Source organism: Harpia harpyja, chromosome 1 (genome assembly GCF_026419915.1).
Source record: "Harpia harpyja isolate bHarHar1 chromosome 1, bHarHar1 primary haplotype, whole genome shotgun sequence".
NCBI classification, from domain to species: domain Eukaryota; kingdom Metazoa; phylum Chordata; class Aves; order Accipitriformes; family Accipitridae; genus Harpia; species Harpia harpyja.
In genome coordinates, this window is record NC_068940.1 from 105465281 (window position 1) to 105481856 (window position 16576).

General features: G+C 44.5%; 1 protein-coding gene across 1 annotated transcript in view; it reads left to right on the forward strand.

The window, feature by feature from the left end:
• The first annotated feature begins 14474 nt into the window (after positions 1 to 14474).
• LOC128151064 (vasoactive intestinal polypeptide receptor) overlaps positions 14475 to 16576 on the forward strand; it is a 122012-nt gene continuing 119910 nt past the window's right edge. Inside the window, exon 1 of the mRNA XM_052808067.1 lies at positions 14475 to 14607. Within this exon, the coding sequence (XP_052664027.1) occupies positions 14551 to 14607 (57 nt within the window). The 5' untranslated portion in view covers positions 14475 to 14550. The remainder of the gene's footprint in view (positions 14608 to 16576) is intronic.

Genomic DNA, 16576 nt, shown 5'->3' on the forward strand with positions numbered 1-16576 from the left:
ATCTCAAGCTGATGACCATCCTTTGAAGGAGCCCATGGGTCACTCTTTCCCTGTTTCCCAACTCAAAGCAGAAGTCAGTCCAAGCAAATAATTTCAGCTCAGTTTGTTATTGTTTGTATAACCATTGCACTTATTGGCTTTATGGATTGAACAAATAAACTTAAAACCTAACCAAATTGAAGGGATAAAAAGAAGTGTCAGCTTGCTGAAATAGCTGGAGTGAAGAACTGTACCAGATTTGAATTGAGGGTCCTGGTTCACAGGTTGTGCCGACTCTCTGAATTAAACCCTCAACAACACACTGTCTGGGAGCATTTCAGCATCAAGATTTCCATTCAGTCCACAATTTTAATGCCTTAAGTGACCTACTACATGGCCAAAACCAGAGCAGAGGGCACATCTGGAGGAGAAATCACTAGCCATGAGCAAGCACTCCTAGATGAGAGTATTGCCAAGAAGAAGGGTCTAGACTGTGGTCAAGACAATTGGGTCCCACATGTGTTTTCTGTTAACCTAATCACAGTTGGAGACAACAAAACCCTGAATCCCAGTGAAATTTATGTCACCCAGCTCTAGACACCTACAGTCTAGGCTTCTACACTTGAACTTGTCAACCCTGAGCTGCATTACTGTTGAAGTACAGAGATAATTTCTTTTTTAAGGGGATTTGTCTGACTTGTTTCAGATGTCTGCATCAGGATAAGCTACATCCTTCCATGGACTGAAGTGATTAAATTCCCAGTGATCGTTAAAAGCCTGGGGAGACACAGGAACACCTGTAACGTGATGCTCCATAGCTCAAGAACTACAACGACAGTTTGAAAGAGCAACACTTCTTCCAATGCAGTACCCATGTCTTGCCTGGCCTTAGCTGTCTATCCAGGAAAGCATAGATGTATTGAAAATCCTGTATATCCTGTATCGTGTTTGCCACAATCACATAGCTATGATGGGACATTTCAGATGACATTGTCTGCCTACATTTAAGCAAACAAATTCCACCCAGAAAGCCCAACAAAGAGGTTGTATAAGGGAGCAATGCTCTTTTTCATGTACAAAAGACACAGTGGCTACAGTAAAGCCAGAAGATTATCTAAAGATACAAACTGTGGTGCACTGTTGTCATGGTTTAACCCCAGCCGGCAATCAAGCACCACACAGAAACTTGCTCACTCCCTCCCTGGTGGGATGGGGGAGAGAATCAGAAGGGTGAAAGTGAGAAAACTTGTGGGTTGAGATAAAGGCAGTTTAATAGGTAAAGAAAAAGCCATGCACGCAAGCAAAGCAAACCAAGGAATTCATTCCCCACTTCCCACGGGCAGGCAGGTGTTCAGCCATCTCCAGGACAGCAGGGCTCCAGCACGCCGAACGCTGACTGGGGAAGACAAACGCCATCACTTCCAACGTCCCCCCTTCCTTCTTCTTCCCCCAGCTTTATAGGCTGAGCATGACGTCCTATGGTCTGGGATATCCCTTGGGTCAGTTGGGGTCAGCTGTCCCGGCTGTGTCCCCTCCCAACTCCTTGTGCCCCCCCAGCCTGCTCGCTGGTGGGGTGGGGGGAGAAGCAGAAAAGCCCTTGGCTCTGGGTAAGCGCTGCTCAGCAGGAGCAAAAACATCCCTGCGTTATCAACACTGTTTCCAGCACAAATCCAAACCTTAGCCCCATACTAGCTACTACGAAGAAAATTAACTCTACCCCAGCCAAAACCAGCACAACTGCAATAACACTTCGCTATTTACAGGCTGGCTCCTGACAGGGAGCATGCTTGTTTTTGTGGCCACAATTAAAGAAACACATGTAAATACTGACTTTTATTACAGGGTCCTTTTCCTGTCCAGGAATAGACCAAACCTTGCATAGCATGAAAAGCACAGATGGTGTGGAGCATGCACAGCGCTGAGTTTTGCTATCTTGACCACCCCCAAAGATCTCCACTGTGGAGAGACTCCCTGGAAATTAAAGTGGTGAGTAGCACTGAGATTTCCTTGCAGTAAAACTCATCCTGCTGGGGACTGCCTCAGCAAAGGCTCAGCTTTACAGCCCTAACAAGGACCATCCCTGCAGAGAGGAAAGGAGGTTGTCAGAGGAGGTATAAAAGTCGTCGCTCTTCCTGGAGGTGAAAAAGATTTCACCCTACTTGCACTAAAGCGTTATAACCAGCCATGTCCCTTGCAGAGTGTGTTTTTCAGCCTGTGACATGCACTGGCAGCAGAGAGATGATGGGAGACAGTGACTATTGCTATCTGACTCTTTACATAATGTTTGACTCTTGTCTGGGCCTGACTGGTTGCTCCGATGTACAGTCTTATTTATCTGATCTGAGACACTTTTGACCCAGCTCAGGAAAGCCCTGAGTAAGTCCCCAAACAGGAAACAGTTTGAATAGATGTTTAGCTTTATGCACTTACTATAACCCACCAGCTTCAATAGGACTTGAGTAACTGAAATTTAAAATGAGTCTACATTTGGGTTTTTTTTTTCCCTGACAGTGGATGATTTCTTAAAATGAAGCCTTAGCTGATTATAACCCCCAATTAAGAGATTCCTTGTTAGTTTTACATTGTTTAAAATGATTATTTTCTCACTTGTAAGCAAATTGGAAGACTGGATTTCATTTTGGATTTGATTACGGTCTCACATTTTATAGTCATCGTTGGTATCCAGGGTAGCAGAGACCCTTGGTTTGACCTGAGCGTGGATAAATGGGTAAATCAGACCATCTTTAGAACTGCAAACTGTATCTGCGTATCTGATGCTGTGTCCTGTGATCTCCACCCATACTGCCGAAAAACTTTGATGGCTAGTGTGGAGACTCGATGCAGTAAGTTTCCAGAGCCACATGCATCATCGATCAGATATGCCTGGAACACACATATAAACAAACAAAAATTGGTAAGCTGCAGTTAAACAAGATGGGGATGACTCACTGCAGAGTGAGTACAACCCACTCACCTCCCCAAACAGTATGAGATATGGCACAGCTGCCTTTGAATTCACCCTCAGAGAACTGGTGGCATTAAAGAGGGAAAAGATATTGTAAGTTTTCTAGCCCAGCTGCTCTTGTCAATGGGTTGTTTTATGTGCAAAACATATCCATCGCCCCCAGTTTCTCCTGGGAATCTTGCCTGCTGTGAATGCCTGAAGATAGTAGGATCTCAGTGGGGTCAGCAGACGTATTTCTTTAAAAAGGAAAGTCCCCTGTCTTACCTGTGACCAAAAACTTGGGTACCTAAAAGCAAAATTTCCCATAAACATATCCATGAATGCTCGATGCTGTCCTCAGTGTTTGCACTAGAATATTTGTTCCTTTGTCAACCGCATACAGCCCAGTTTTCAGGCTATCTCCAACCTGCGATGAACCAGTACGTAGATGCCACTCCCACCCTGCATGAAATTGTGGAACATGAGTGATTGCTCTTTGCTATTCCTAGCCCAAGTACTTGTTTGCTAACCAAAATGTGCGTGACGCAGCATGCAACACAAATATGAAAAACTGCTCTGCTCTGAAGGGTTTACAATCCAAGAGGTGGACACAGAAAAGAAGAAACTGTAGAAACACAGAGGACTGAGTGTAAATAGAGAGATAAGGTAGCCTTTAGGGAGAAGATTGATGTTATAAATGCCAAGGGTCATATTTTTTTGTTGAAGCAAATAAAACTTCGTTGGACCCCAGTGAACCTTGGAGCTATGCCAAGCCTTTAATACATGAGAAGTGAGCCCAAGGCACAGCAATGTAGCACCTTGGAGACAAAATCCAGTACCAAACTCTTCTGCCCTTCAGAAAGGCCAGTCACCTCTCTGTGAAATCCCTTTCAGAGTCACCAGGTAATACAGGAGACATCAGCACAGAGCCTACACATCAGGAAAGCTTAATAAATTCAATGCCATTATCTTAACTCAAAAGCACTGGAGCCTGATGTTTCACTTCCCTCAATATATATTATATCATCTTCTTAGATAATGTTTAGCTCTCCATGGGAAGCACATCTTTATATGCCTGATATTTTCTACATGGCTACAGCAGCATCCACAGTTAAAAAATCTTCTTTCCTGAAAAAACCAGTGCCAAACCTCCTGGAAGGTGGTTGCAATTCACAGGCATCAAAGTAATGCCACACACTTTAACTTCTTTGCTGTCATTCATCTCTTGATACAGAAAATGAGAATGAGACCTCTCTGGGGAAATGATTGCTTCTGGGATATCATTATGTCATTGGCATTTACACTGTCAAAAAATGACAGGGACTGTGGAAAATCTGTTGTTGTCAATCCGGTTAAATTTAACACGATTTAGTCTGCAAAAACCCCTGGATTAGAAGAGGGTTTCCCTCTTTTGTATAGTCAGTCTGGCAGGTTTGGGGCATGAAACTATTTTCTGCTTACAAGGAAAGAAGAGTTGTCTGGAAAAAAAAACCACACAAAGTTGGTCTGGAAAATTACATTTATGTGAGACAAATTCTTCCCAGACAGCATTCATTCAAGAGAATGAACTGTCATTTCTTATTCCCCCCAGAAATGAGTTTTATTTTTCGTGTGCGTTGAAGGGACTTAGAACATTAGTAGATGTAATGTTTTGCTAACATATAGTAAGGATGATTAATTTACTTGCACAAATATATCCTGGAGGCAGCAGATATATAAGAAATGCATCAGATGAGGGAATCAAGCAAGCAGCATAAACCCTTAACTGTGATACTCAGCAGCTCAACCAAGAACCTGAACTGCAGCAGACAGTAAGTCTGTCTTTAAGATCTGATTCATAGTAAGAAAGGATGGAGGAAGAGTTCCCAACCATAATACCTGGTTGGACTCTTCCTCTTCAAGAGATTATAACTCTGAAGCAAAAAGGGACAAATAGAGCTGTTCTCATTTCTTTGCTGCAAGGATTTTGAATAGCAAGTTTGAGTTGGAAACAAGGGGTAGCCCAGCTAAACAAACAGAAGAAAAATCAATAGTCTTACAAAGGGTGTTCATCGACTGCCAAAATCAGTGGGCTGCAGAAATTTTCTTCACTGATACGACAGTGGCATTGGTTTGTTTAGGGTGTGAGACAGTGCGCTCACAGGAGAGTCCTTGAAGCAGGCAGATACCTTCACGCTAACCCCTCAGTCACTGATTTAATCTTTTTCTTTGGAAACAACCAGATTTCTGAGATGTATGATAGACAGCCAACAAGTTTCAGACTCAGGTGGTTTCCTGCTGAGCTCCAAAAAAAACCCCTCAGTTTGGGGGAAAGAGGGGGCCGTATTTCCCTCTCCCTATTCTCCACCACCATGCCCAAGCCCCAGGCTCCAGCGAGACCCTGTGATCTCTACGCTCTTTGCCTGACCGATGCCTGCAGGCAGCCCAGTGCTGCTGGGGATAAGCCTGCGTGGCTCGGGCGTACCGCACGAGTGGCCAGCTGCCAACCAAGTGTACCGCTCTTGCGCAAGCAATTGACTTGAACACAGCTGAAAAGACCGAGGCTGTTGTCTGCTGAGATGAAAGAGCTCCCTCTTCGCATGCAAAAGAGGGCGATGCAGGCAGGCTGGCTTTGCTGTTCATTTTTGGAAGAGGAGTGGAAAATAAAAAAATATAAAAAACAAAAAAATTGCAGGAGGTCTTGTGACAGATAAATCCCAGTGAGTGTTCTGGTGTATGTTCAGTGCTTTGGATGTCAGCTGGACCTTTCCTTTTGCTGGTTGTTGGACGTAGAAAAAAGAAAAAGGTAACTCAGCCCAGCAGGTATAAAAAAATGGGATAATGCTCTGCGGTGTGGCCAAAAATGCTCTGCTGGGCACTGACTCCCACGCTCCACCTCCTTCCCAGGGTCTGGCCAGCCATAGATCAGAGTCCATTGCCCCCAGTGGTCTGCCGGACCCCTCAGGGCTCCAGCACTCGGTGCACAAACCAGCTGGATGGACGACGCAGATCTTCATTAATAGCATGAAGGCGATAAAAAATGCAGACTTTTGAAATGTTACCTTTTCTCCACTTTAATTCTTGCTGAGATGAATTTGGCAGCTCAGACTTCTCAAAACTGGTTTCAGGCCACCAGGAAACTCAGGCACATTCAGCCTCAGAGGTTTTGGAGATTTTGTCCCCAGCTGGTAAAGGCAGAGGTGGGTGAAAGCTAGGATCGTGGAGAACCAGTATAAGCAGACAGCTTGGGAAGAGTCCTGAATCTATTATTCACTATCTATTGCACTTGTCAGTTTACACCATGACTCACAACATTTATTTACAGCATAAACCACCATTTATCACAGAAATCAGTTACAGGGTAGAAATTCCTGTCTTCAGCTGGTAAGGTCTCAAACACAGTTCATGATATTAGCCACAGATGTTCTCATCACCCAGTCAGAAACCGTTTGGGGCTTGATCTATGGACATCAGCAGCAAATACTCTGTACACAGCAGCTTTGTGATGCATTTGACCAGGAGGTGTAAAATGTTCCATTTCCTGCCTCCTCCACAAAAAACATCAGCTGTGTCACATCCTCTAATGATAAGGTGAAGCCTTTATCTCAGTCTCTAGAGCATTGTGTTTTAGCCCAAGCTCTTAGCTTGTATAATCGCTGGTGTCAATCAATAAGTTGGTTGCCCTCCTTCATGTGGCTTCTGCTGCCAGACTCTTCTTTGCGAGAGCAAAATGCGTCTTCACGGTGGCCACAACCTGGGAGGAAACCTACCTCCCCTGGACACAGTTTATCTTAAGAAATATGGTTGTAGTGATGCTAGGTATTCTGCTTATCAGCTTTCTGCACACGTAACACTGCTATTATTGCCTCCTCTCTCTTCCTTTGCTCTGCAAAGCTCTAAGGAGAAAGTAGGGAGGGAGAGGCGGGCACCCTGTTTCCTTTCTGTCTTTAGCACGTCATGTACCCTGGAGCGGTTTTACCATGTTCCCAGTGTAAATAGTGCTGGTTTAATAATGCATGGGTTTCTGCTCACCTTAATTCCTTCTAGTTCCAGCAGACTGCCATCTTGAGTTCAGAGAAAGTTCTTGCTTGTTTGTTTGTTCTTTTGCATAGGGTTTTTTTGGTTTGTTCTTCCTGAGCCTGAAGAGTTTCTCTTTTTCTGCCCAAACATAAATAAGATTTTTCTTTTAATTATTTTTAAGAAAACTGTTTTATCCAAGTACTTCATGAGTGAATGGTCCCCTGTGGATATGTAATAGTAATTGCAAAGCTTATTTTTCTGCTCCCAGTGGCATTGATTGTGTGAAAATAAATGTGAGTACTATGAAGCAATCATTCCTTAACTCTCCTGGGAGTTTGGTAGGTAATTATTACTATCTTTAGCTTACAGAGTGAGGTGAGCAACAGGAGCCGGATAATTTGCCCTTGCCCCAGAGACCAAGGACAAGAGTCAAGTCTGCTTGTATCAAGTAGATCCTTTTATCTGAAATATTCCACTCATGCTCTCCAGATGTTTCACGTTCTGCTCTGACGTATCCACCTCTGCTGCTCTCACAGCTTTATGAGGATATGTCATTGGACAGGTGGGGATTTACAGGAGAACTTCTCCACTGGGTAACTGTTAGGGGCAGTTGGGGACAGAAAGAGAAGAAGGTCTGAGCTTTTAGCCCTGCTGGATGGTGGTCAACTTGCCTTAGATTCCTCCTAAGGCCACACCACGCTGAACTGTGCTGCTGTGCCAACCGGGTAGCTAGCTCAGAAGTCTCTGTGCTTCACCGAACATAGCTACAAGACAAACACGGACCATCAAGAACTGCTCCTCTGAATCTCAGAATAACCAAAGTCACTAAACTCCTTGGGTGGGATTCAACTCCAGATCCAGGCACCTGAATCTCGCTGTTGACACATAACTGTCTAAAGTCCCGCAGCAGTCAGTGGAGAGCTGGAGAGCAATCCAGCTCATCTTGCACAGACATTGGGTTTGCTGAGTATCTCTTGAGGCTCCATTGACTTGAGGCTCCATTCACCTCCTAGTCATAAAACCAAGCAGATGGAGCTCATCATTCATCGCAAGAGGGAAGGAGTCTTCCAATGCTCCCTTGCTCTCACGGTTCTTATCTGAACCATTTGCAATGCCATAGCGGTGCTCTGGATGGTTGGCCTCACAGCCAGGAATAACATTTCTGCTCCAAGGGCAGTGGTCTTCATGGCTGAAGGTTTGCCTTTAAGGAACCTTTGTGGATGACATCTACTTATGAAGCAAGGTGTTTATACTTGGAGCAAATTCAAAGAGGGTGGTAAATGGAGGAAAGATGATTTACAGAGGAGTTATTTAGAATTAGGATCACAATTAAGGTAGGAGAATGGAAAGTACATGTTCTCAAAAAAACAGCTTTTTCTGGTGGGCAAGCTCAGGCATGGCAATGATGTTTGCTGGATTTGTGCATAATCTAAATGTTGTGTGATAATTAGATTCCTCTGTCTTAATCAAAGCTTGTAATTTTTCTCTGTGTTCCTTTCCTTAACGGTCTCATTTACTGAGATCCTAAAGTTTCTCTCTTTTGCTCTACTCGCAGAAAAAAAAGTGTATAAATAACAGCGACAGGTTGAAGACCTCAATAAACATTTATACAACAGACTAGAGGGTTTAGTTGCACCTATGCTTATGCTCACAGTGCTTCTAGTCACAGTGTGGTTAGTACCACTCAAAGATCATAACTTTTAAAAGGACAATACCCTGTTTATATATTCTTCAGCCAGAAAAAACTGAGAACAGACCAGGAAACAGTGTTGTAACCTACAACCTATCGCATTGACAGTACTGCCTCACTGAGACTGAGTCCACCTTCTCTACCTTGTATTTTACTAATACCATAATCTTGACAGAATAAAACCTTTTTTTTTCAGCGTTAGTACAGCACAGTATGATCCTGACCTACAACTGAAGGTTGCAGGCACCAAAAAAATACAGATATAAAAATTAATAGTAATTGTTAATAACCTCATAGTGCAATACCGCTTGAATAAAAGGTAAGTATGATCTATATTCAGAGGATTAGACCTCCAGATGGTAAAAAAACCCAAGAAAATCCCATGGAATGTGATATGATAGGATAGGATAGGATAGGATAGGATAGGATAGGATAGGATACAACTGATTTACACCAGCTGGCCTATCCCAGTACTTCTGGCTTGTGCAATTGCTCTTGTGGAACCATCAAATCAAGCGTATTTTTTCTATGTTCAGTCTCATCATTCATTCACTGAAACAACTGGTTAGTGTTTCAGTTGTTTTAACTTTTCTGGTTTTGATAGCTATATGTAAGCTATAAAAGGGGTTCACAATATATATTTTATGGACTGTTCATAAAGCTGGCAACTGTATAAAAATACGTTAGACAGCTCGTTTCAGTTTTAGCACCTTGTTTATCTTCCTTCACTTTTGAATGCTTTTCACCATAACATAATATCTCCCCGTACGCACATGAAATATTTTTTATTGAAGTGCCATGGCCTTGATTCTTAACTCTTTTTGCTGGGCTCGGTACAGAGTAATCTGAATTGTGAATGGTGAGGACAGAGAGAATTCCAGCTCGGCTGGATGTTTGAAGCCCTAGCTACACTGAATGAGACCTCATCAGCTGTTTACATCTGCCAAGAAAATAATTCAGCAAAGAAGTTTTAGGGATATAGGCTGACTTCAAGTGGTGACTGTAGATGTCTACCTATGAACACCTACATTTCATGCTTGTCATAAGGAATCCCTTTAGTTAGCAGAGATCTAGTTGTCCAGGGTACAACTCACTTCATCCCAAAGGATGCAAAATAGATGATTAGATAAAATGTGCTTAGGTGTCAATACTTAAATTCTAACCATCCACAATTAAATAAACTGCATCCATTCGCTAAGCTTAGAAGGGATTGATAAAGCCCATACTCCTGCTCCTCTCAGGCCATCATAGTTCATTCAGCTGCCCTGTCCTGAGCCCATCTTCCTTGAAAGGCATCCAGTCGTTATGCAAAAACACGGAGCGATGGAGAACACTAAACTGAGTGGAGTTTGCTAGGATCATTAATCACCTCCATTAATTTGAGGGGTTTGCAGGTCTCATTTCTCTTTCAAATTTTCCTGCTTTCATCTAACAGCCATTGCCTTATGCTATCCTTTTTTTTTTTCTACTGAATTGTCATTTAGTACCTAAAATCTTCTCATGAAGCTGCTTAAATTTACATAAGTCACCCGCCAAATTTCATTAATAAATTGGAGAACAAAATATTTCACATTCTCCATTCCTGGTTTTTCTCTGCAGACTGGATGTAAGGCTCTGATGTAAGAAAGATCTCTCTTGTTGCAATTAAAGACTTGGAAAGTAACTTCAGCTAAGTGTCCCAGCAGGTTTACAGACAAGATGTCCTATCGGATCTGATCAGTCACTCGTATCTGTGGACACCCGTACTTCTTGGCAGAAATGGGTGCACAGATCAACAGAACATAATTTTGAAAATTAAGGCTGCTAAATTCATATATTCATTATGACATTGGAGTAGGAGGCTGCACTGGATAAATATTTGGAGTAAATTGAGAGATCTCACTGTATAGTAGCGGAATGATGCTGGTTAAACCAGCTCAAAGCCTGGTCCAATGCATTCATAATAAACCAGGGGAGACCTATAAAAAGAAATCCAGGGGGAGAGCTGGAATAAAAAACCACCTTAGGTCCAGCAAATCTGAAAGTCTTCTTCTACTGAGTGGTAAATAAGGAGACTTAAAACACAGGAAACCACCAATTGTTTATGCTACATTTTGCAAATAATGAAGTCCTGTAGGTGGATGTAATTGTCGTGTTTACAAAACAACACAGTGAATGTTTTCTTGCCTCTAATCCCAATGCAAATAATACATAGAAATATATTATTTCACAGTTTGTTTATGGAATGTGATGCTATTACTTTATTTAAATAAAGTCACAAAGTGGAAAGCAGAACAGATGCACTGTGTTGGGTTTGGAGAGAAAACTAAATGGGGAGCATAACCCCAAGGGCACAGAACAGCAAATCCAGCCTTCAGTGAACTGCCGCATGAATCAGCTCTCAAATATTGTCCTTCTAGACACTACTGTTAATAGTCTTTGTATTTCTGATTGCCAGGGGCAGAGAGGAAAATAACACAGACAGGAAACAACCCAGTTGCTTTTATTTACCTCTACTATTACTCTCCACCAAAATTTCTTACATTCACATATTTTCCCAAGCAATATCCAGAAAGATAAGCCGTTTTGTGATGGATGCCTCAGCTCAGATGTCAATTACTTTTAAGGAAGAGGGTTAAATCATGGTAATGAGGTAAGGCAGCCACCGATAAGATGCACTAGCCCAAGACAGTGATCACTGAAGTAACTGTGCTGTTACTGATGTGAAGAGGAATTAGATCAAGACTTTCTTGAATTGGTCATGACTGAGATGAGAAAAAAAATGCCTTCTGGTCTGCTACATCAATCTATTAGCGCAGAGCCTGTCCAACACCAAGCAGCTACTACCCTCCCAACCTCACATCAAAATCCTGAAGCCCAGTAAAATCTTTTGCAGAGGTATGTCAAATGGAAACCCAGCAGGGCGAGTACCAACCAGCAGCACTGCAAAATGGAAGCTGAACTTCAGTGTAGTTTAATGGAAAGTGAAGCAAATAAGCAAAATCTCCCACAACTTAGCTAATTGAATTACGCAAAGATAGGCTCAAAACAGAACTGTCCTTTGGGGGCAATACATCTTGGTATTATAATACATCAGTAAGTCAGCTTAATACTTAGGAACGCTCCTGTCCCAACCCACCTGAGGCAAAAAGCAAAGGTTTAAATGATGACCATCACTATGACACTCCATAAAACCACAGTGCACTAATGTTTTGGATCCTTCTGGCTCCCGTCCTTGTGTCAGAGAGGATACATAGGGACAAGAACGGGTACAGAAGAAGGCAAAAAGGATGCCAAAGGTATGGCACAGGCTCCAGGAGAGAGAGCGTGGGGCTTTTCAGCCTGCAAAAGAGGGACTGATACAAAATCTTTAGCCACATGGAGAAGGGAATGCGTGTTCACTGGTACTGGTAGTGTAAGATTTGGGGGCATGGGATGAAATGAGCAGGAGGTGGGTTCCAATCAAACACGAAAGCTGCTCCTGGCATCATGGAGTTCGCCTGATGCCTACGGAACATCGGACTAGCCGGACCTGCATCCAGTGCAGTCCACAGGGCAAAATGTACCATTCGAAAGTGGTTGAGACTTTTCCTGTAAAATCACTGTCATGAGACACAAAACCTTCAGATTGACTCTCTGCAAAGAGACTAAAGAACAACATCTCCCAATACCTTTGCCTCTCCCTCCCAGAGAAATCTGTCTTTAACAGGCTACTTGAAAGCATTCAGGCAGCATGAATAAATGAAATAAGCAAACACAAAGTGGCTATTATTAGCGGCGAGATGCAGTGACTAGCTAATCGGCCATTCCCCTGTCATTTTACGATCCGAACTGAGCTTTATATAGCTTTGTTGCGTGCTCAAATCGTGGTGCAATTAATTGATGTAATTAACATCTTGTCCCTCTTTTTACACTGGTGATTATAAGCCACTGTCAGGCCTACAATGAAAAGCAGGAGATAGGACTGGGATTTTTCATATTAAATGCAAAAGAAAAGGGAAAAAGGTCTTTCTGATACCAACAAAAGCACAGGTCTTTCCATAAAGGGTAAGGGGGTGGGGGGAAATACTAAACTGTTTTTTCTCACCCTTTGCATGTTATTTTTAAAAAGTTAATGGTTTAGTGATTTGTTGACAAGAGCTAGAGACTGGATATAACTTTAGGATTTTAACCATTAAGCCCTTTCCCTAAAAATGGCAGGTTTCCTGGTCATGTCAGTAAGTTAAACAGCCTGGAATTAGGGAGCTGTCTCCAGGGCCTCCCAAACACAAGGATTTTGTTTTCTCTCCTTGGCAGGTGGTTTAAAAGACAACAAATCTGTCCATCTGTTTGAGCTTGAAAATCTAGCAGGATTGGGGAGAAAAGAACAGCAAGGAGGATATTTTCCTTACTGTTACCTTTATTTATAGGACTTGTTTGGGTTTTCATGATAAAGCAAGCCTATACCTGTGGTTTCTCTTGAGTTGAAAAGAGCATTGCCCTTAATACCAAATGAAATGTTCCACATTGTGTTGGAGAGGGGCAGGATTTCCACGTTTGTATCAAAAATGCAGGTCAATCTGGTCTTGAGCTATTCTTCCAAAATGAGCAAGCCAGAAATGTCGTGTTACAGACCTGCACCACAGAACTTTTCTCTCTTTTTCTGGGGAGAAGGACAGAGAGAGGACATGCATATTCACTGAATCGGGTTGGGATTTGCAGGCTTTGGTCCTCCTAACTGCTTCTCACCAAGCAGCTATTTCAGAGGAAGCCATATGCCCCAACCAACCGTTCCTCTCCTTTTCCAGCAGTGCTGGGTCGCTTTCCCAGCACAGCTCAACCTACTTGTAGAGCTCACGGCAATACTGGGCCATCTCCTGTGCATCTACCTACCACCCCTACTAACAAGAGCATTTCCCATCACCCTCCTCAGTGTCTCTCAGGGCTGAAGGCAGCAGGGAGCCCCAGGTGAGATGCTTTTGCACTGTGGATCTGCAAGCTTCTTGCTCTGGAGCTGGAGGAATCCCATGGTGACTGCGTTGGCTGTGGGGGTGAAAATGGAAAACCAAGCTTTGCTGATTTCCCCAGCCTTGGTTTCTCTCCACCGCACTGCAACACTTTAAAAAGATTAAATTAAAGTAAAAAAAAAAAAAAAAAAGGAAAAAGGTGATTAGCAAAGGAAGTAAAAAGGAAAGAAAAAAGGGAAAAAAAGGGGGGAAGGGAGAAGCAGAAAAGGGAGGGTAAGGGTGAAGAGGTATAAAAAGTGAAAGAGGGGTAAAAAGGGGAAAATGGGAGAAATGGAAGAAGAAAAGAAAAAAGGGGATAGAAGGGGAAAAAGGAAAACAAAGACAAAAAGGGAAGAGGGGGGAAAAGGGAAGATGGTGAAAAGGGAACATGGGAAATGGGAGAGAAAGTTGGAAGAAAGGGGGAAGAGAGGAAGAACGGGGGAAGAGAGGAAGAACGGGGGAAGAGGGAAACAGAGAAAAAAGGGAAAGAATGGAAAAAGAGAAAGGAAAAAATGAAAAGGGGGGGGGAAGAGGCGAAGGAAGAAAAGGAGAAAGGAAGGGGAAAGAAGGAAAACCGGGAGAAGAGAAGGGAAAATTAATAAAGGGGAAAAAAAGAAGGGGCAAAGCGCGGGGAGAAACCAGGTGAGACAAGAGAGAAGAAAGGAGAAGGAAGGAAGAGCCACCCCTTGAAGCGCAGCCTTCCCCCCCCCGAGGGCCCGGCGGTACCTGGGGGGGGCGGGAGGCGGTGCCGGCCCGCCCCGCACAGGGAGGCGGCTCGGGGCGGGGGGGCGGCCGGCTTCGGTGGAGCGGAGCCGGTGTTGCCGCCTCCCTCCCTCCCTCCCTCCCTCCTTCTTTCTCTCCCTCCTGCTTCTCCTCTCCCTCCCTGGATGCGCTCGGGCCGGCGGCGGGAGCGGAGCGTCCCGCTGCCCGCGGAGGTGCCGGTCGTCCGCGGCTGCCGGTCGGGTCCGGGCAGCATGGAGAACGCGGGGCTGGGAGTCGTGGTGCCGCTGCTCGGTTGCCTTCTCTCCGCGGTGAGTGTCGCCCGTGGGAGCGGTTTTCCTCCTCTCCTTCGGCGGTCCTTAGCGCTCGGGGTTTAGCGGTGGAGCCTCGGGTAAACTTTGGGCAACTTTGAAAGTGCTGTTTGGTTTTAAGGCAGGTGTATCTTTGGTGGTTTGCCTTTCCTGATAATCTGGGAAACGGCAGTCGCTTTGCGTTCAAGGTTTTTTTCTTTCTTTTCGCGCGAGGTTTTTCTTTTCGTGCAAGGTTTTTCTTTTTGTGGAAGGTTTTTCTTTTCGTGCGAGCTTTTTCTTTTCGTGCGAGGTTTTTCTTTGCGTTCGAGGTGCGCTCCGTCTTCGGGAGCGTGAGGAGCTCTTGAGCGCGAGGAGCTCTTGAGCTGGAGGAATTCGGGTTTGGGGGCTTTTAGCGTTTTATTTCGGGACTGGCTCTTCGTTTCGTTGTCGGTCAGGTTTGCAGCCTGGCTTTTGGTTTGCTTTGGTTTCTCTTCGGGAGCTTGATCGTTTCGTGCAAAGCTTCCCCCCCCCCCAAAAAAAAAACAACCTAGGGATAACGGGTTGAAAATTCCCAGAGGGGATTCAGCAGCAGGGCAGGGGGGCTCGGGTGGAAGAAGAACTGCCCATGAGGAGTTCAGCAAAGTGCTGCTCTCTGACACTAAAACCTCGTGTGGATGCACTGTTTGAGGAAATAGCAGAAGCTGGGAGCAAAGGATGTGTTTTCTGGCTGCTGTGTCCTTTCTGCTTATAATTTCCATGCTTGCAGGTCCCTGATTGGGGCAGTGCTGTTTCCTCCCCCGCCGCAGATGGCTCGTAGCGCAGCGTAGAATTAGCAAACGGGATTGTTTCTCCTGGCGATGTGTCGGGGTGCGCGCACACACGCACACGTGCATGCAAAAGCTAATTTTCTGCGCAGACAGCACAGGCACGGGGTTCTGCACATTGCACCGAAGCTTTGTTCTTGCAGCTTGTTTCCTTGCAGCGTCTGATTTCTAGCGAGACCGTTTTTATTCGGCAGGCTGGGGGTGGAGGGAGAGATTGGGTGCTGGCTGCGGCTGAGTTTCCCCTCTTACTTCTAATCTTCTCCCACACTTGTTTTCTCTCTTTGGAAGGTGAGTTTGTCTCGCCAGCATCCTGTGGGGTTGAGTGAGGTTGCCCGCAGGAACTAGGTTGTGCCACTGGTACCCGGTTGCAAGTCGCTTCTGTTTGCTCTGCTCGGCTGGTGACAGCGGTTCACTCGAAGCTGCTCTGATCCCCAGCAAGCAGAGTCAGACCAACCAAGCTGAGCCTCAGAGAGTGGAAGGTAACCCAGATTTGTCACTGCAACACTTGTCTCTCCTTTCTTGTCCCTTGTCCCTTAAGAAATGAGATAAATGGGCTTATTTCAATTTTTTTGGCTGTCACCGTGAGCCACCCAGACATCTGCATCACCAAAGACTTTCTTTGAGGAAGAACAGGCTGGGAAAATGGATTAAAGTATTAAAAAAATGACCAGGCAATTAGTTCCTGGAATTCTACAGACTTTGCTTTAGGGAAGATCCAAAATAGCTCATGTCCGGGACTGGAGCTGGGGAAATGAGAAGGGGACAGTGCTCCCATCAGCTGCTGGAGCTGCTCCAGCTCTCGTTTCCACTGCAGCCCATGGCAAAAATCCCATTTCTTTGAACATTGTTGGCATGAAGAGGTCCTCTGGGGCCAGATCCTGCAGAGAGTTAAGTCACGTAGTCTGCTGAAGTTTGACATGCAAGTGGTGGCAGGATCAGGTCCTTACACTGGTGCTCTTGGGTTGAGCGTTGCTCTCAATAACCACAAAGCCCTAAAGCTTTGGGACAACGGCAGGGCACAGCCTGGGTGCAATCCTGTGCTGGTTCCTTTTCAACCCTTTTATTATCTCGTTGTTTTGTACTTTATCTCACTTCCTTGCCCTTGGTTTAGTGGAACTGTTGGTTGCTCTCTCATTCTTTCATTGTGTTAACGTTCCTGGGATCTG